Source organism: Macaca fascicularis, chromosome 4 (genome assembly GCF_037993035.2).
Source record: "Macaca fascicularis isolate 582-1 chromosome 4, T2T-MFA8v1.1".
In the NCBI taxonomy this organism is placed as follows: domain Eukaryota; kingdom Metazoa; phylum Chordata; class Mammalia; order Primates; family Cercopithecidae; genus Macaca; species Macaca fascicularis.
Window position 1 is genome coordinate 131,943,856 of NC_088378.1, and position 22,159 is coordinate 131,966,014.

A 22,159-nucleotide genomic window follows, 5' to 3' on the forward strand; every position below is an offset into this window, starting at 1 on the left:
TATAAAATGTTCTCTTCAGTCTACACCTTTAAGGGAAGCCAAATATCACAACAATTTTTTTCTTTAACAAAAGGCAATTACTTCTTTAGATTTATCTATTTTTTTTAACTTACTGCTCCTTGTAATTCCTTTCCTCCCTGCTCAGCTCATGTCTTAGAAGTGACTGTGCACTCTGCTGCATTGGCCCCGTTCTCTCCAGTTTGATTTGTGCTATAAATTTTATAAATTCCCCTCATCAACGTATTTTAATAAAGCTTCTTATAGCCAAATCTAAAAGTGCCTGTATTATACTTATTCAGACCTTTGCCAGTTCCCACCATGCAACTGGCCATGCTTCTGGCTTTGGTTTCAGTAGCACATGATCCCATGTGCTCCCTACTTCTTCTCTTCCTGTCATCCATCTGCAATCACCAGCCAAGGAACAAATCCTTATAGTCATATACTTATAGTTCCTATTTTCCACAGTGTCCCTTGGAAATCTTGTTTCAAAATTTAAATTTCCTTGTATCTACAAATAGTCCAGAACAGATTTTTTCCATTAGTGTTAGTGTGATTGGTTGTTCTAATCTGATCTTCAGAAAGATAGCAAGTTCCACTGGGCACACTTTGGGAGGCCGAGGCCAGTGGATCACTTGAGTCCAGGAGTTAGAGACTAGCCTGGCCAACATGGCAAAACCCCATCTCTACCAAAAATACAAAAAGTAGCCAGGCATGGTGGTGTGTACCTGTAGTCCCTGCAACTAGGAGGCTGAAGTGGGAGGATCAATTGAGTCTGTGAGGTTGAGGTTGCAGTGAGCCATGATGGTGCCACTGCACTCCAGCCTGGGCAAGACCCTATTAAAAAAAAAAGAAAAGAAAAGAGAAAAAAAGAAAAGAAAGAAAGATACTATGTTGAAGTTGAATAAATGCTTCATGTGGACACGTATTTTTGACTGTGTGTGTGTGCAGACAGTTTTTGGCTCTGAAGACATTGGGGTATGCCAGGCAGAGAAACACCTTGCTTTTGTGGATCTTGTTTTCAGTTTGAGTATTTTATTATTCAAGATAATTTTTTTTTGAGATGGGGGCTCAGTATATTGCCCAGGTTGGTCTTAAACTCCTGTACTCAAGCAATCTTTCTGCCTTAGCCTCCAGAGAAATCTTTAAAAGGAATTCTCACATTTAATTGGGTTTTTAATTGATATTGTCTCTATTAAAGCTGTGTGTTCAAACACCTACTGCAACTTACAAATCTTACGAGTCTATTTTTACATTTAGTTATATACAATAAGAATAGTGTCTTTCATTTGTTATCTTATTAACATTTGATTAATTTAAATTTAACAGTTGAAATTTTCCTAAACAATTAATTACAATTCTAATTTAGCTAATTAAATTCCCTTAAACAATTTAAACCTCATTTACACATGTGACTGTCTCAGATACCTCAAATGCCTTGTGGGATAGACTTACAAACCTAACAAATCATTTTAAGCACATAGCGACTTAAAAAATAATAAGCAAACATATATCCATAGTAAATCAGCCTCTCTCTTAATATTTTAATGCTATTTCCAAAATTGAATCGAATGTACTTACACCATTTAATATCCCAAATCTGGAATTGATTATATCTTTAAATTAAAGTCATAATATTTTTAAGTATTTCAAACTCTTTAAATCAACTAGAATGGCCCAATGATATGAAAAGTACACTTAAATATATTCCATAATATTACTAAGAGTATGGGTTTGATTTACTTTCTCTATTCTTAATTATTTAAACTTTCCTGGAGTGGCAAAGTCTCCAGTACAATTAAAGTAAGCAGTTTTACCATCCATGGATGGCTGAGTGTACCAGGTTGAAAAATCAGAATATCAGTATGATGAATTATTGCTCAGAGACTGACCTGATTTGTATTTTTCAAAGATGGCTCCTGGTTGCTGAGTGGAGAAGGACTGAGGGAGGTTAGAAGGTATCCGTCTGGTAGTGACCCTTTTGTTCTGTGTAACTCTTCATCGGCTTTTCACAGAAAGGGCCTTTTTTTCGTTCTCTCAGTGTACTCCTTATTAGCCCCCAAGGCTCTGTTCCTTCTTGTACCTCTCTTTTCTGCTATGGCCCTACTTCTTTCCCTGCTACTGCATGCCCTTTTAACTCCTTTTCTGATGTTTGATTTTTATTTCCTCCAAGTTTTACTACCATAGGTAGAATGGGATGCTTACATTCTTGGGGTAGAGGAAAGTTTGTCCCCAGGAAGAGAATGAGTTAAGGGAGAGAGAGAGAGAAAAAAAGAATGAATTCTTTACACACAGACAATAGACATAGAAAAAAATCTAAAAGTGTACATAGCATATGTTAACCTGGGTTATCTTTATGGAATATTATGGAGTACTTAACTTTGTACTGTATGACATGATGTGTTTTTGACAAAGAACATATACTATTTCTATAATCAGATAAATAAAAATAATTATGAGAAATGCAAATCAAGGGAATTAGTGTGGCAATAAAATCAGAAAAATAGAAGTGAATCTTGGTGAAGAATTGAGCCTAACCATTTAAAAAATTATTATTATCAAATATTCTATCAATACACAATTGTAGAGTAGAAATTGCTTTTAAAATAGCAGAATTTGATATGTCTTTTCAGCCTTGCTGTGAGTTATAGTCACTGTGAGTAGGTTCATTTTGAAACAGTATCAGCTTTTCAGAATGATTGATTCCGTAGTGCAATAATTACGGTGGAAGTAAGACCAATTTGGATTTTGCAGCTCTTAGGGAAAAGGCAGCACTGTAATAAATAAACATGTAAGCACCAGATTTTTGTGTGAAACACTACAAAGTAATTTCATAGGGACTCACAGGCAGTGAAAAGGAAACTATTACTTGCCTTAGCAAACTTGATATAATTATGGAATAATCCATAATGACTTTGTTGACCACAATAATTATATTTTAACTTTTGATTTATTTAGAAAGAAAATGGAAGCTTCTGAATCATATTAATCTATTTTGTTATTTCATACTCACGTTAGTATTTTTAAGTTGCTATAAAGTTTTTTATGAAAGGCACAGTGCTGACTGTGCTGAGACTGACAACATTCACATCACTGAATTGAATAAATTGAATATTGGGGCTCTTTAGCTCAAAAAAAATTTAGCTCTTGAAAGATTGTTTTGGATGACCCAGAAAAAAAAAGGTACAGGATTTCTGCTGTTGAAGGAAAGCTTCATTGACAAAATTACGTGAGCATTTTATATATCTGAACTTAGCAAGCTATAACTTTAAAACCTCCAAAGGGACATTGACAACACATCTAGACAGCTTATACCCCCATAGGTAGTCACTCACCCACTATGCTGAGATGATTTGATGATACCTCAAGTGGTTAAGAAAGATTCTGTGCTTAAGACTTCCCATCCAAGTATAGACTAGCTTGTATACTCCGTATGAACTGTGACAGCACATAAATTTTACATACTTCCATTATATTGTACCTAGAACATTGCTGTGGAAAAGGGGGCACCATAAATGTCTTTTGCCGTGAATGCATGAAGAAATAGATGCTTGAGGGAATAAACAATACAACTTTAACACATTTTTTAATTGGAGATTTTAAAAAATTGTTTTAGAGACAGGGTCTCACTATGTTGCTCAGGCTGGTTTCAAACTCCTGAGCTCAAGCAATCCTCCTGCCTCGGCCTCCCCAAGTGCTTGGATTACAGGCATGAGCCACCATGCCTGGCCAGATTGGAGATTTTAATGAAACATATTATACTACATATATGAACTTACAGATAAATTTAATATGGCTAGGTTGGCCAGTTCTCAGCATGGCCAAATTTAAGCCATTTATTTGAGGCTAAGTAAATCATTCAAAATGAAACTTTACTGATTCAGATTTGTTGTGCTGATCAACCATGACTTCATGTAATAGTCCATTCTCACACTGCTATGAAGAAATACCCAAAACTGGGTAATTTATAAAGGAAAGAGGTTTAATTGAGTCACAGTTCTGCATGACTGGGAAGGCCTCAGGAAACTTACAATCATAGCAGAAGGGGAAACAAACGTGTCCGTCTTCACATGGTGGCAGGAGAGAGAAGTGCCAAGCAAAGGGGGAAAAGCCCCTTATAAAATGATCAGATCTTATGAGAACTCATTCACTATCATAAGCACAGCATGGGGTAACCGCCCCCATGATTCAGTTACCTACCACGGGTCTCTCCCACAACACGTGGGGATTATGGGAACTACAACTCAAGATGAGATTTGGGTGGGAACACAGCCAAACCATATCACGTGATCAATCATTAATATGGTGAAAAAGCCAATTTGAGTGCTTACCGACCAGTTCCGTGGCAACATACAGAAATAGACTTTGTTTTGTAATCTGCTGCTTTGCTGGCCTTAGAATGGTGGCCACATTTAAAGAAAGAAAATCAGATTAATGAGATGATATTCCAAATACTGTAACAAAATAGGACATATATTTTCTATATGTAGCACTTTCTTGGCCCAGATACTCTTCAGTAACTGTTGGGAAATTGCTATAAAATACATAAAGAATTGGTCCTATTGTATGCATCTTTATGTTACAATATAACCTTCAGGTTAGGAGACCTCATGTTCAAGTCACATTGGGGCCAGTTTTCCTGTTTAAATTTCAGCACAGAGGATTTACTGGAGATATCGGGAAGATTTCTTGACAGAACTATTTAATACTAGAATGAGTTATTAGGAGCAATTGTGGATTCTTTTGGCAGGCTCTAAATATAGTTCAATTTCTCCTCTGTCCAGGATAGTTTGGGTGGGCCTACCTGAAGCAGAAGGACAAACCAGACTGGTTGGTCCTTCTAGCCCAAAGTTTGTGTGATTCTTTATAACTCAAAATAAAGCCCCAGTACTTAAGTGATTTAGTAGGTCTTTTCTGTGCATTCAAGTAAGAGCCACACACCATGTTGGCCTTTCAAGCTCTAGCTTGGCTGACTGCCCCCTGTGTGAAGACCTTCATTATTGAGTTGTGTTTTCATTGACTCTAAACTTTTCCCCCTGGGTGGAAATATATGTGCTTGGCCTCAGCTCACAGGGAAATTATTTAATGTATAACTCTGAACTTAATATGTTAAGTAGTGGTAGAACAAAGTAAGCTTTTTTTCTTATATGTGAGGCAAATTATGCTCCTCACAAGAGGTGAGTTCTTATTTCCAAGCTGATGGAATTCTTTCAAAAACTTCTATATAATGAGAATATAGAGGAAAAATAAAACAATAAATAGAATTGGAAAGATGTTGTAAGAGTATTAGGTATAATTTTTTTCGCTCTTTTAACCATTGTAGAATTTTCAAGATACTTAAAAAATCTTGTATTTCCTTTATTTTGGAAATAGGTGCTTTCTATACTTTTGTTTTAATTTTCCGAACTAAAAGTGTCCTGAAAATGCGTAGCAATTTTTAATGCAGTGTGAATAACTTTAAACCACCTGAATATTTAATGAAATAGGCTCAATTCCAACTCTCCGTCTGTCTCCATTATGTATATAGAAAACAGATTATATTACTGTGTAATTCTTTTAAAATAAAGGTAGATATGCTAAGCAAGATGAGAATTTGGACTGTGTATATATGAGTATGCCAGCTCAACGCTTAAACTTTTTGTGTCTAAACTTAACACATAATGCATATATAAAATGGGTAAGTTACAGTTATTATGAGGGCCATAACTTCTCAGTTTCCTGTGTGTTTAAATTTGAAACTTTAATGTTGTACTAATGGAATTTTGTGTGTTTTATGTATATGCACAAGTCTGCCAGACAGATGCTAAAAATGCCAAAATGGAACCAGTCAGAATCTAAGAATGTTCTATAAAAGTGATTGTAGGGTTTAGGCATCTTGTTGAGATCACTTTTGGGGTTTAAAAAAGCTGGAATAGCTGAGTGGTCTTCAGTATGAAAGAATGTTCATATCTGCCAAGGAGCATCCTTAAGTCTTATTTGAGTGCAGCCTATCTTAACATTACAGACTACTAAATACCTATGTGCACAATAAATACTTGCATATTCAATCACTTATTTCCATCAAATTCCTTTATTATTTTGAAAATGAAAATGAAAAATATATCGACTGCAAGGAAAAATAACTTTAAAAACCTTACTTTTAAATTTAGAGAGAGAGATAATTTGTCTGTGATATTTACTTTACTTGCACAACTTTTATGTTTGTCAGAGAAACAATTATGTAATTGTGTTGACACTGCTTGTTAAAATGTGGGAGAAAGTTAAGTCCATTCTCTCTTTGGAGATTTAGTTGTTTGGTCACGCTAGCTATACTATTAATGAGCAGAACTCTATATGACTCTAAGCTCCCCAAGAGTGGAGGCAGCAAATGATTTATTAAGCTCTCCCTCCCTTCATTCCTCTCTCTAAACTTCTCTTCCTTCATTCCACAGGTTTTTTCAGTGCCTACAAACTTCTAGTTATGCTGACCTAGGCTTAAGAGAAATGACGAATTTCTCTGCAAGAAGAATACAGTCTTTTTTTATTTATTTATTTTTTAGATGGAGTTTTACTCTTGTTGCCCAGGCTGGAGTGCAATGGTGCTATCTCTGCTCACTGCAACCTCTGCCTCCCGGGTTCAAGCAATTCTCCTACCTCAGCCTTCTGAGTAGCTGGGATTACAGGCACGCGCCACCACGCCTGGAGAATTCTTACGTATTTTTAGTAGAGAGGGGTTTCTTCATGTTGATCAGGCTGGTGTCAAACTCCCGAACTCAGGTGATCCACCCGCCTCAGCCTCCCAAAGTACTGGGATTACAGGCGTGAGCCACCGTGCCCGACCAAAGAACACAATCTTATGAGTCAAATAGACAAGAAAATTAGTGGAAGGTATAATGAGTGGAAGAGGGACATAGAAGAAGAGTCTCCATTCTCTTAGGATGGTGGTGGGAAGGTGAGAATTACAGGGCAAGTGGTCAGAAAGAGCTTTAAAAAGCAGGTAGCAATGGAATTGAGTCTGAAATGTAGAAATATAGGAGTTTTCCATGCAAATGAATGCGAGGACAAAAGAAATTTGGTTGGGGCAGAAGAATGGAAGGTGAGGTTTGTGATGGTAGATGACTTGGCCTTCTACACAGGAAGAACAACTTAAACTGAAGTATGAATGAATGTGTGGGAAATCTATTGGGGACTGTAGACAGGTTAAACGGCTAGAGAAAGGATAATGTGGAAATAATGGGAAATGACATATGAAAAATATTCCAGGTTATAGAAAGCCACATATGGCCTACAGAGAAAACTGGATCTTATCCTAAAAGGAATTGGAAGTTGCCAAATAATTTAAATCATAGTGGAGGCCTAGTTATATGTGTATAGAAAAGTCATTCTGGTGGCAGTGTAGACAGAGGATGAATTTGAGGGACATGAAACTATTTAGGACGGTATTACAATAATACAGTGTTCTCAGAGGTAAAGGCAGTCTAGAGTATAGGTAGGTAGCACACATAATCGAAATGGGTCCATTTCAGAAACTGGAGAACTTGGACTTAGGGCCCATGTAAATGAAGGGAGTAGTCACCACTTGGCCTCAGCCACTTGTTGCCATTTGGGAAGACAGAGACATGCTATCACATACATACACACACCCTGTTGCACATTTATTCTTTACTTTTGGCTCTCAGATGAGTGTCAAACATTTTTAAAAACATGAATGGGTCAACACTATACTGACCAAACAAAAATAAATCCTTGGACCAGATACAGCCTAAGTCAGTATATCACTGAAGTGTGTTCTTTTGAACATTGATCTTTGAAAAATGTCTTCTGCCATCAAATAAATTAGAAGCAACTGAGACTTGACAAAACTGATTTTAAAATTCACAAGGAAAGGAAAATGCACAAGAATAGTCAAGATAATTTTGGAAAAGAACAAAGATGGGTAGACTTGCTTGGCAGATATCAAATTATATTATAAATCTATGATAAGTAAAATAGTGTTGCATTGTCAGTTTGTTTATTGACAATAAACAAATAAATTATTGGGATAAAATGGTTAGTTCAGAAACAGACCCATGTATATATGAGAACTTAATGATATCAGTGGCATTTAAAATGTATCAGGGAATAATGGATCAGTTAATAAATGGTACTGGAGAAATTAGCTATTAACTGAGGAAAAACAAAGTTAGATTCTAACTCATGTTACTACGAAACATAAGTTAAATAACTAATAAAAAAGCAATAAATAGAGGGAAATGGAGAAAGCACATTTATCATGTTGGACAACTAAAGACCCTGTGAAGACATAAAATGCAAAAAAAAGGAAGAAAAAAATTTGACTTAATTAAAATAAAATTTTTCGACAACAAAGTCCACTATAAACAGTATTAAAAGGTAAGCTACTATCTGGGAGAAAATATACAACATAAGCAGAGGATTAATATGATTAAATGGAAATAACTCCTCCCAATGAATAAGAAAGAGACTCAAAATCTACTACAAAATTAGTCAAAGAACATTAACAGGCAGTTCCCTAAAGAGGAAATATACTTGGTCAATAAACATATAAAAGTGTGCTTAACGAGAATATAAAATATGAATATGAAAATGCTTGATCACATTACAATCAGATAAAAGAAAATTTAAAATAAGAAATATCTCTTTTTCTCATCCAATTGGCAAAATAAAAATTTGATAATATCAAGAGCAAATGAGGAAACAGGAACTCTTCTATTACAGGTCTGAATATACTCTGGCAAGGCCACTTTAGAAAACATCATTGTCAGTATCTATCAAAACTGAATGTATACCTGCTCCATGATCCAGAAATGGTAAAGACTCTTGTTCCTTCCAGCACTGTTTGTAATGGCAAGTAATTGGAAAGGATCCAGTTGTTCATCAGCAGAGAACTGGTTAAATAAACGATACATTTATACTGTGAAATACTATACAGACTTAGAGTATAAAAAATGAAGTGGATCTACTGATGTGAGAGACATTGTTGAGTGAACAAGTTGCACAGCAATATGTAGAATATTAAGCCAATTATTTTAAAAGGGAAAAAGACATGAAACAGTGCTATATGTAAAATGTCTGGAAGTATGCATACAAAAGGGATAACTAACAGTGATAACTATGGTGAAAGTTGGAAGATGAGGAGGGGAATTATATTCAAAGGAGACTTTAAATGCAAATATTTTAAACAAGCATATATTCATGCATTTATGAATTACTTGTATCATCAAAAATAAGTAAAGGTATTTTCAGTAATGGGAGAAACTTGAGCCTGTTTATTTTCTAAGGAGGAGCAATTAATACAAAGGGAGAAGTAGAAAATACAGGAGAGGAGTTAATTGATGGAGAAAGGTCCCTGAGAGATAGGAAAGAATGGATTAAATCTAGAATTCAGTTGGAAGAGCTTAGCTCTAGATAGGAGGACAGCCAATCTCTAGGACCAGAGAGGAAGATGAATAGATGAGACTAGGAGAGATAAACTTCTGTTTGTGGGTGTGGAGGCTGAGAGTGGAGAGAGGAGCTGGGGAATTTGCTGTATGATGACCTCCGTTTTATCTTCAAAGTAACAGTTTGTCCCCCACCGCTCTGGTGTCTTGTCCTCCTCACTGTAGATACCAGTAAATATGACTGACTGTCTTCCTCACCTGTTCACCTCAATCACATTAAATGTTATTAGCGTCTCGTTACTATCGGACTCTTTCCTCTTGTCATCTTTATAGAGAGTAGCTTGTTAATGCCATTGCATATGCCCCCACATCCTGTAGTGCTGTGCTGAAAACAACGAGGTCCTAATAATGGGCCATACCAATGAACCAATTTCTACTGTTTAAAAGGACACGGGAAACTGCTTTCAGTGGCTTGCCTTCTTAGTTCTGGTATATTCTGCTCTATACTCAAGAGTTATTCTGTTTCCTGTGCCTTCAGAGAACCACATTCCCAGCTTTCTGCCCAGAGAAGTCTATGAAACCACCCCCCACCGGCATCCTACAGAGTTGGGTTTTTTTTCAGCCTCACAAAGCCCTCTGTTGTTCCTCTTTAACAGTCGGCTAACTGAAGTTAAGGAGAAGTGGTGGAGAGCACTTCTGCCCTTTCCCTCTCCTTTAGATTTTAAGAGCCTTCTAGCAGCTTGACCTTACCTTTTGTGTAAAATATATTTAGTCACTCATTACAAGTTGCAATCCCTTTTTGGTCCTTGGGTTCCAAATGGGGAATTGAAAAGAGTTTTTAGATGTCAGGCATCAAAGGAAATTGAGGAAAACATCTGCATTCTTTCTTCCTCTCCTCTGAATCTTCTGACTTTCCTAGAGGCTGTGCCCTAAGTCTCTGGTACTTTCTCCTTTCATATCTGCCTTTAGGAGGAAAACCTTACAAAGATTAGTAATTCTTTTCTGTTTTCTATTCTTTTAATCCTATTGTAAACATGTTGATGATAAAATCACATCCTTTGCTTCTCTCTGAATGGTGATACAGATTTTTTGTTGTAGTTAATTTTCTTTCCTGTTTTTAACCATCCTAGAGAGTGGTGTTATAAAACAGTACTTTGCAAGATTGTGCTATGTAATTGATGAAAATCAAGGTACTCCAGAGGAAAGTATTGTAAATCTGCACTGCATTCCTAACTGTAAGATGCTCGCCACAGGCTGTGTCAGCAACAAGGGTGCGGTTTTAAGATGAGAACAGATGAAAAGTAGTGAAATATGTAATTTAATTGTATATAACTTAAACCGTTATATTGATCTTAATCTGTTTATTCTGATTAGCCCTCATATTTTAAAAACATGAGGCCGGTATACTTAATCTCTAAGACTTTTAAGTTAGTTTTTCCTACGAACTGTGGAGAGCAACTTTGAGACAACTGTTTAACTGGATATTATTCTACTGAACATACCTGATTATTATTAGCTTTATAAAAAGATGGTAGGTTTGTTTTATAACTTAGGTAGTAGAAAGAATATTATATTTGGAATCAAATAGACTTGGGTATTACTCTTATCACTTACTAAGTGTGACCTTGATATAATTAACTTCTCGAAGGCTAAATGTTCTCATCTCTAAAGTGGGAGGTAATAGAAGTCTCAGAATAGATTACCTAGAGAATAAAAGAGGAAGAATATGTCTAAAATAAAAGAAAAATCGTAAGTTCAGTTTTGATTAGACTGAGTTTGAAGTGGTACAAAAAAATTTAAATATATAAATGTTGATTGCCTGCTTTAAGACTGAAGTTTTTTTGTTTTTTTGTTTTTTTTTTTTTTGAGATGGAGTTTGGCTCTTGTTGCCTAGGCTGGAGTGCAATGGTGCAATCTCAGCTCACCGCAACCTGCGCCTCCCAGGTTCAAGCGATTCTCCTGCCTCAGCCTCCTGAGTAGCTGGGATTACAGGCATGCGCCACCACGCCCAGCTAATTTGTATTTTTAGTAGAGACAGGGTTTCACCATGTTGATCAGGCTGGTCTTGAACTCCCGACCTCAGGTGATCCACCTGCCTCAGGCTCTCACAATGCTGGGATTACAGGTATGAGCCTGGCAAGACTAAAGATTTTTTAGTTTATTGAGACTGTATTGTTCATTGCACTTAGTAGGATGATGCTGTGTCTCTCCTATCCATAAGCTAATAGTAGGATATGTATCTCATGGAATTTTGTGAACACTATTCCCTCCTATTTTCTCCATATCTCTCCTCATAGTGTGCCCCTAGAAGATTCCTCATGTGATTTTTGCCCAACCAAGACTGGTTTCATCATCTCCACTGTCATGCCCCTCTAGTTCACAGGCCATAGTTCCATAGGCCATAGTTCTCCGTGGTCTGCAGAGTAGGTTGGCATTACTTAGCTGAAAAGTCTTTTCTGTTCCTTTTTCCTGATTCCTTTATGAATGATCTCAGTCAGTCCACATCTTTCTGCTTCAAACTCTGGCTCCTAAATCTCGTTAGATCATTGTGTATCCATGATGCAAATAAAGCCATGATGATTATTAGCAGCTTCATGAGATGTATTTTTATTTACCTTTCTATGCCAAAGGGCAATTTTCCTCCTTAATTATTATCCATTGAAATCAAAGTGTGTTTGAATTTTCCCAAAAATGTGCAAAATGTCTTCCATTTTACACAAAATTGAAGTCAAATAAGAAGGTCTTATATGGCAAGTAATCTTGAGACTAGAAGTATGGAGAAAAAGGCTCATAACTTAAATCTAAACTAGAGCTCCATGTGGTCCAGTCAGTGTACAATGTCACTTTTGGAAGTACTCAAAAGTCAGATTGTGTGTGGGCTCTCAGGAATTGCAGGAGTTAGGAGAGTGCATTCTCCTCCATTGCTGCTTCTCTCAGCACCCACCACACTGAAGGCAGCCACCTGCTACCCTCCCCCGCCATCCTGCAGTGCTCAACTTTCTGCTTTCCACTCTCCTCTAAACTCTTCAGACTAATCCTCCCCTGAAGACAGGTCCTTTGTCTTTTCATTTCTATGCCTGTCTCCCCTACTTCTTCGCCTAGATTCTCAGATCTCTGTTTCCACTATTCAGATGGCTAGAGGACCCAGAAGCTCGATTCACAGTTGGCAAGGAAAAGGATGGAGTCTCTAGGAAAACACAGTTTTCTCACTTGGCCTCTCTATTTATAAATTTTTGTAGAGGACTTTGTTTAAATGCTTTCTCTCTCTCCAGACACATTTATAAATCAGTCCTTTGGGTTTTTAAAAATTATAGATTGATGTGTTAATTAGAAGGTTATACAGTTGAATATGTGCACATGCTCAGATATTTCAAGATGCTTATCTTGGTGGTTATCTTGCTTTACCTTGCACTGCACATTTCTTGAGAAGAAGCTTTTTTTTTTTCCTGTAAATTCACAAAGCACACAGTACCAGGCTTCTCATATAATATTATGAATGCTTGAGAAATGTGATTGATCAATTTACTGACAGAGAACTCAGTGTTAGGATTTTAGGAAAAAGTGTTTTCTATTTTCTTTTGTATGCCTATAAAAGAAACCCAAAGTAACCAGTTCAGGTTTTATGCAAGATTCTGTCCTAATAAACTTCTATAGACAATGAATTTCCCCCACATTGTTGTATAAAACTTTGTGGTTTCATTTTAGTTGCCTCCTTAGATGGTCATCTGAAAATGATTATATATTTAATTAATCTAAGTGTTTATTCTGAAGGATCATAGGAAAAATATCTGTCAGAAATGCTACAGTAAATGCATTTTTTATAATGTAATTATAAAGTATGTAAATAAGATAATGTAAATAAGATAAAATAGTGTATAATGTAATGTAAATATATACTTTTTTATAACGCAAATAAGATAAAAACGTAGCCATCACTTTTCAATCCTGTATGCTGGACTTCAGACTGAAACATTTAGAACTGGATTATGTTCAGAAGGGGTCATTTTCTTCTACTAAAGTTTCATGCATTTCTGTTCTTTTGCCAGATTTAAGCTGCTTATTATTAATACTAACACAAAATGATTTCTTCAGAAACTTGGGAAATAATAAACAGCCTCATTTAGAGAGCACTCTGGCCTGGATTTGGTCCATGAACTTATGGATGTGAAGCTGTCTAGTGTCCTTAAGACCTCGAAGATCCTTTAAGAGAGGCTGTTTGGATTAGGTGCCCTGTGATGTGTTTGCTTCTTGCAAAGTTTGGTTTGAAGTAATTAGAACAAGACTGTGAACAAAGCCCTGAGAATCATAGAACTGGGAAGGATCTCAAGAGATCCCCTTCCTTAGCCCCTGTATCCAAGAAGGAGAATTTGCAAATCATTCAAGGCAGGCAGCTGCTGATCCTGTTTTAGTGACACATCCAAGAGTGGGAGTCCTGATTGTGCCAAAGTGACTGTTTTAGAAGAAAGCACCCAATATTCTTGTTTTCCTATCACACACGAAATGTGAACAATGATGGGTGGGATACCCATTTGGTTTCTTAGGTGGATGATGGTGTGAGGGAATTGCTTATGACATTTCAAAACCTGGAAGATGCTGATATTTAGTTTAGTTTTTTATTGATTTCTTTTCTTTCTTTCTTTTTTTTTTTTTTAAATCGGAGTGTTACTCTTAGCATTTATCTGAGTCACTTTATAGCAGCGTTTGCAAAACTCAACATTCCATGGAAGGCAAATAATTAATCTGAAAAAAACTAGTGAGGGCCAGATGGAGTGGTGGTATCTGTGCTTAAATTGGGGAGCACAGATCCTGGGGACTAAGACCACGCAGACTGATTTTTTTAAAAAAGACAGTGTTGACCAAACAAATGCTCTGCCAGCTATATTTTGCCTGTGGGTCTCTTTCTTTGTGACTCTAGTTTAATAGCCAGTATGCCCACAGATGTATAAATTACCAGTTAATCTATGTTTGCAGTTTCATTTTTCTCACACACACAAAAATTTTGGTTGTATGGGGTAAGTGCTTCTAATCTAGATATTCTTGGCCTTGGATATTCCTTTCCAAAATGATTGATGATTTGGTTTAGGTTGACGAAGACTAGCCATGTAACCTACTTTATTTCTCTATCAGGATTTACAACCAGATCAATATATCATAGAAGTGAAGCTGTAAAAGATCTTAGAATGATCTTGCCAGAACATGCTTTTATTGTATTTTATTTTTATGACATTTTATTTTATTTACTTATTTATTATAAGTAAAGACATGGTCTTTTTGTCCCCAAGTCAAGGTTAATCAAGTAATCAAGGTTACTTCACAGTAACCTTGAAGTCCTGGGATCAAGTGATCCTCCCACCTTAGCCTCTCGAGTAACTAGGACTCCAGGAGCACACCACACACCCAACTAATTTTTTTTTTTTTGGTAGAGACAGGGTCTTGCTATGTTGCCCAGGCTGATCTCAAACTCCTGGGCTCAAGCAATCCATCTGCCTCCTGTGCTAGAATTACAGGCATAAGCCACAGCCCTGGGCCAAAACATGCTTTTAGAAGGGACAGTATCTAAAGTAGGGGGACTAAATTCAGATGCCTTTACGCAGGACTTCTATGTTGTACACCTCCGGGGGTGCGCTTCACAGTAGCCTACACAAATGGCTAGGCACTGCACAAAGGTGAGGGGGCACCAGCATTCACATGGACTGCACGGTGATTATGCAGTGATACAGCCCTGCTTTCAAGTCTAGGCAAGTAACATACCTTTAGGAAGCAGTTGATTCTAAGATGTTAGGGAATGTTTGGGACCACGGCAAACTGAAGAACATGTCTCACAAAAAGGCATTCAAATTTAGTTAAGTTTAAACATTCCTGTAGGCAAGTTTTACGGCCAGCTTGAGATCCTTGCTCTAAATCAAGGACTAAGAGGTGTCTTTCAGATCACTCTGGAAACTTTGCAATAATTATGATTCTCTTGGTTGCATGTAACTGAATTCCAACTCAAAGCAGAGAGGATTTCTTGTCTCACATAACTGGTTAGCTCAAAGAAGAATTGAAGGGAATGATATGAAAATCCGGGCCCTTGGCCGGGCATGGTGGCTCACGCCTGTAATCCCAACACTTTGGGAGGCCGAGGTGGGTGGATCACCTGAGGTCAGGAGTTCGAGACCAGCCTGGCCAGTGAGGCGCCCCCGCCCCCCGCCGTCTCTACTAAAAATACAAAAATTAGCTGGGCATGGCGGCAGTTGCCTGTAGTCCTAGCTACTTGGGAGGCTGAGGCAGGAGAATCGCTTGAACCTGGGAGGCGGAGTTTGCAGTGAGCCAAGATCGTGGCACTGCACTCCAGCCTGGTGGACAGAGTAAGACTCTATCTCAAGAAAAAAAAAAAAAAAAAAAAAAGTTAAAAAACATTAGCCAGGCACGGTGGCTCATTCCTGTAATCCCAGCACTTTGAGAGATTGAGGTAGGTGGATCGCCTGAGGTCAGGATTTCAAGACCAGCCTGGCCAACATAGTGAAACCCTGTCTCTACAAAAATACCAAAATTAGCTGGGCATAATGGCAGGTGCCTGTTATCCCAGCTACTCAGGAAACTGAGGCAGGAGAATCACTTGAACCCGGGAGGCAGAGGTTGCAGTGAGCCGAGATCACGCCATTGCACTCCAGCCTGGGTGACAGAGGGAGACTCTGTCTCAAAACAAACAAACAAACAAACAAACAAAAACGTAGATTCTGTGTCTTCTACCCCGAGTGTTCCACTGTGCTTGTAATCCAGTACTAAGCTAAGTCAGAGTAGCATTGCAAGAAGAGTAAAATTGACACCATACCTCCACCACCTTCCCCTAAGCCATTGCCAATCCGATTTCTCTTTGCAGGACAGGTCTATCTTAATTTACTTTTTGACTTTTCACTCATGGTCAACTTTTAAGGTGCTGCTTCACCTGTCCCTCCCCTCTCAACAATGAAATCAGCCCTACTCAGTTCTCTAAGTCCAACCTGGTCCTGTCTAAGAATAGTTTGTGCCACTGTTTTTCAGAAATACCTTGGAGGGAATTCTTTGGGTGGACAAAATGTAGTTAGAAGACCTCTGCTGACATCAATTATAAAATCCATGGTCCTATTACTATATTTTGTTTCTTTTTTTGTTTGTTTTTTCAACTATGCTGTCTCTTTGAGGGACTATAATTTATGTCTCGTTTTTTGGTTTAGTGAACTAAATTATGACTACAATAATGATTTGTTGTTGATTACTTTCATTTAGACATTGTATCTTGGGATTCTTAAAGCCTTTGCATCTGGAGGTAAACAAAATGAAGTCTCACTTTGTGCAGATCCTCCAGACAGTATTCTGCTTGGAGCCTAGTTAAACAAAGAGTAATAAAAATGGAAAAACTAGACTTTAAAATGACTTGTATTTTTTTCTAGCATGTAAATGTGTTGTGTCTGGAGTAACACTTCAGTTTATAATCTCCAAAAGGGTTGAGGCTTTATTTTTGTTTTATTCGTGCAAATATTAAAAGGTAAGAAATGACAAACTATCTTAGCTTTATAATTTAAACTTCTAGGAAAAGTGCATTTTGCAAACGGAAGGAGAGAATTTCTACAATGAAAATTTCCTCTGATCATCAAACTCTGGGTTTATAAAGAGCTGATTTATTTACACATCAGGACTGTCTCTAGCTAAGATGGATTAAGCAGTAGCCTGCATTGTTGATTTTAGGAAGTTCAGAAATACTTCTGAACAAAAATGTGCATCTCACTCTCCATTGCTGAAATGTATCATTAGCTTTTCATTCCTTTTATTAATTACCATTCTCTCTGTCTTTTAAAAATACTACTGAAAAGATAGTATACACATATGGTTATTAACAAGTGAGTATAGACTCTTCTTTACTATTTTATTGTTACAACAGCTTTGTTGAGATGTAATTCAAATACTAAAACATTTACTCTTTAAAGTATGCAATTTAGTTATTTTTAGTACAAATGTGCAACCATCAATCACCATTATTTAATTTTAAAACATTTTAATTACCCCCAAAAAGAAGCTCTGTACCATACCCATTAGCAGTCACTCTCCATTTTCCCTTCTTTCTAGCTCCTGTCAAACACTAACCTACTTTCTATGTCCATGGGATTTTCTTATCCTAAACATTTTCTAGAAATAGAATCACAATATATGGCCTTTTTTGGACTGGCTTTTTAAAATTTAATGTGTTTTCAAGTTTTATCCTTATTGTAGCATGTATCAGTACTGCCTTCTCCTTGCCAAATAATATCCGATGGAATGGATATAGTACATCTTATTTATCCACCCATCAGTTGACGGTCACTTTGTGGTGTTTCCACTTTTTGGCTAAATAATGAATAATGCTGTTGTGAACATTCACTACAAATTTTTGTGTGGACACATGTTTTTAATACTGCTGGGTGTATACCTAGCTGGGTCATATGGCAATACTAGGTTTACATTTTGAGGAACTGTAAGACTGTTTTCCAAAGAAGCTGTACCATTTTACATTTCCAGCAACAATGTATGAAGGTTCCAATTTGTCCACATTGTCACCAGCACTTCTCATTGTCTCTTTTTTTTGTTTTAGCCATACTAGTGAGTGTGAAATTGCATCTTATTGTGATTTTGATTTGCATTTCCCTAATGACTAATGATGTTGAGCATCTTTTCATATGCTATTGGCCATTTGCATTTCTTTTTAGAGAAACGTCTATTCAAATCTGTTGCCCACTTTTTAATTAGATTGTTTGTCTTCTTATTGTTGAGTTGTCTGAGTTGTAGGATTTCTTTGTATGTTATGGATTATGGATATGATGACAAGTCCCTTGCCAGATAGATATGATTTGCATACATTATCTCCATTGTGTTGTCTTTTCACTTACTTGATTGAGACACAAAAGTTTTTAATTTTGATGAAGTGCAGCTTATTTTTTTCCTTTGGTTCTTTGTGCTTTTGATGTCATATCTAAAAAACCATTGCCTAATTTAGCTCATGAAGATGTACTCCTAAGTTTTCTTCCAAGATTTTCTTTTAAGTTTTATCTCTTACATTAGGTCTGTGATTCATTTTGAGTTAATTTTTGTACATGGTCTGAGGTAGGGGTCCAGCTTTATTCTTTGGCATGTGGATATCCAGTTGTCCAAGGATCATTTGTTAAAAAGACCATTGTTTCCTCCATTGAATAGTGTTGGCACTCTTGTTGAAAATCAACTGATCATAAATATAAGGGTCTATTTCTAGATTCTTAATTTTATTTTATTGATCCGTATGTATAGTCTTGTGCCAGCATCTCTCTGTCTTAATTATTCTAGCTTTGTAGTAGGTTTTGAAATAGGGACGTGTGAGTCATCTACCTTTGTTCTTTCTTTTCAAGATTGTTTTAGCTATTCTGTGTCCCTTAACTTTCCATATAAATTTTAGAAGCATATCGTCAATTTCTGCAAATAAGCCAGCTTGAATTTTGATAGAAATTGCATAAATGTAGATCAGTTTAGGGAATATTGCTATCTGCACAGTGTTCACACTTGTATCGTACAGCCCTGCTGAACTTGTTTCTTACTTCTCATAATTTTATAGTAAATTCCTTAGGATTTTCTATATACAATATTATGTCATGTGCAAATAGAGAATTCTATATCTGGCAATATTATTCTCAAAAATGAAGAAGAAATTAAGACATTCCAAGATGAACAAAAACTGAGCAAATTTATCATCTGAACAAACTAGCCAGTAAATTTAGGCAAGATAAAGAAATAAATTTCCTTAAATTCCTTGAACTCCTTGGTCTCCCAGCCTACATACAAGGGTCCCTACATATTTGTTGGGGGCACACCTTCAATGCTGAGGAATTTTGTAACACTGTCTTTCTTCTCACTTCCTGTTTGTGCAGTCTCAAGGCCAGCCAGAGATGAGTTCTAATGCCCTTCTTGGGTCTTTTCTGGGCATACATATAGTCCTGAACATGTGTGTGGCCTTCCTGACTCCCAGGAGTACATCAGAGTTTTTTGAAACCCCTTATGCACATCTTACTTCACAGATTTTTCTAAGTTTTTGGTTACGTTCTTGTTTACTTCACTGGCATTGCAGCTTTGCCAGCTGGGATATTAAACACTTGCCACTGATTTTTTTTCAACAAATACCCCGAGGACAGGGATGGTTACACTAAGTGAACTCTGAATCAGGTCTAACAAAGACAAGTACTGTGAGTGGAGCTTTTCTAGAGAGCTCCCAGACGAGTCAGAGAGTGGCAGCTCTTTGAGGATGCGGCATTTTGAGGAGCCCCAAATCCATACTGCCCCCTATAGTGGTTGCCAGGCTGCTGGATTTCACAGCTCCAATGTTTCAAGGCTGTTGTTTTTCAAGGCTACCATGGAGCTAGGGAGAGGTGCTGGGAATGTTCAAGTTAAAATACCACAAAGCGCATGGTTCCTACTGAGTTTAGCTGTTTGTCTTACATAAACACTTCGTGGATTGGTGTGAGTCTTTGAATAATTTCCAGAGTTCTGAAAAAGTTGATTTTGACAACTTTTGCCACTGGTATTATTGTTCTTGTGGAGTAATGGATTTTCAAGGATCATTACACCACTATTTCTCTTTCTTTATTTTTAACTAGTATTTTTCCTTAGGACAGATGAGACCAGAAGTACATGAAAAGGCCTAGTGTCCACTGAAGAGTGGTTACAAGATTGAGTTGGAATGGAGGCTCTACAGAAGGGACTGGAGACAAATTTTGCCTGATTACATTTCCTTATTTAATGTTTAATTGTAGCAATGTAATAAATAAATAGCCATGGGAGTATACATAGGTCGAGCCTTACCCTTTTTATTTTACAGTGTTCTATGAAGCTATGCCATCTGGTTTTCCATCCCACAGTAGATGGGAATGGGGGGGCACATATTAGAGACAGACATACTAGGACAACTGGCAGTGAGAAAGAAGATTTTAGCATAAAAAAGTAGACATAACAATTAGCAGATGCCAACGTAGTGTACTACCTACTCACTTTTCATAATCTATATCAAAATGAAAATGTTAATTTGTGCTCTGTATTTTTTGTTTTTCAAGACAGATAATGCCTAGTATATTTTACATCTATTCTTTCTATCAAAAATCAATAAAATGTTTAAGGTTAGATATTTAAAATTTTACACTTCATATACCTAGAGCATTTATGGCCAAGAAATAGATATCCAAATGATATTGCTAATGGGACATCGATATTTCATTGGTAACAAATTCTGTTGAGGAAAAAGATTCTTTAATTATATATCTAAATTCGTCATAGTTCCAACATCTTAAAAGTTGAGAATTTCAACAGTATATTGTCTCCATGTAAAAACACATGAAGAAGAATGATTACACTCCTCAAAAGTAGAACATCGAATCACACAGTTATAATACTTTCTTGCGCATTCCCTTTACTAAGTCCATTACATTTGTAAGCACCAATAACACTTTCTACCTACACAGCAAAAGATGCATTGACTTGTTGCTGAATATATTGTTAGTTTAATAGTTGCATAAAGTACTCAGGACTTAAATGACCACTTCAGAATAATCTCCAGTCAAACCTGTGTGTTTTAAGAGGCCCTTATAGTGATAGATCACTCAATACACAGGCATGAAAGCATATGATACATAGAACTATAGATAGGACGTTGACAGAAGTAATAGGGCAGGAATTCTAATGTGAACAGTGAGGGGTGAACTCAGAGGAGCCATCTATCAAAAAATCCACCCACAACATGGGGACCAATAGCTGATGTCATCATAGCTGGTTTAATGGAAACATCTCAGAGATCAATGAGCCACTTGTATCAAAAAACGAACATAAAGCTACAAAAGTTTACTGTTCCATGTAGCGTAGATTAAAGACACAGTTTTGAAAGTCTACATCATTTCGTGCATATTTTTAAAAGCTTGTATTATAGGTGGTGCTCTTCAAAGGCTGAGAAGATCCAGCCTTTGGGTTCTTAAGACCACCATCAAATCAAGGGCCACTCTGCAGGGCTGAAGAATATATACAGACTAGCATCTTCTACCAAAAAGTCATTCCAAGAAAAGAGAGGAGGGGAATTCCTAGAGGATTTTCAGCTGGTGCTTAGTATTAAGTAGAGAATTACATTACAAGGTACATGGTGGCAAACAGAGTGTGTTCCTCCTGCTCTAGGAAGTGACTACTATTGTGAGTGTTTATACTATGTGAGGTACCAGGTGTCAGGTTGACAGTTTGCCAAATTACAGGTGTTATTTCCCCAGAACTCTTTTTCAATATATTCTTTGATTCAGGTCCAGTGTTTACTAAAAGACGAAGCATATAATGAAGATGACTGAACTCCATTTGCGTTACACGTCCTTTCTTAGAGAACAGGTTTGATATGCTGCTGTTCCTAGATAAAAATGTAAATTCTAGCTAGATATTCACATATATAAATTTTAATAGATATTTCTATAAAGTGTTTTTAATAGTGTTCAATAAGATTGTTATTAGAACACAAGCCATTTAATTCATATGCAGTTAGCCATGTTGATGTATTAAAAGTGTGTCATTTCTTTATTGCAGTGTCCTGGAAGGTTACAATGGCACTATCTTCGCGTATGGGCAAACAGGCAGCGGGAAGACATTCACTATCACAGGGGGTGCAGAACGTTACAGTGACAGAGGCATTATCCCAAGGACACTGTCATACATTTTCGAACAGTTACAAAAGGTATGAAACTTTTTGTTCCTGTCATTTTGTATTTGATATATTCAGCAAAAATTTACTGAAAGCAGGAAATTTA

The 22,159-nt window shown here is 36.8% G+C and overlaps 1 protein-coding gene across 6 annotated transcripts in view; it reads left to right on the top strand.

The window, feature by feature from the left end:
- Positions 1–22,159, top strand: part of KIF6 (kinesin family member 6) — a 388,695-nt gene that overhangs the window by 59,638 nt on the left and 306,898 nt on the right. For all 6 annotated transcript variants that reach the window (XM_015449450.4, XM_005553101.5, XM_005553102.5 and 3 more), the window contains one exon: positions 21,939–22,086. In XM_015449450.4, coding sequence (XP_015304936.2) covers positions 21,939–22,086 — 148 coding nt within the window. The remainder of the gene's footprint in view (positions 1–21,938; positions 22,087–22,159) is intronic.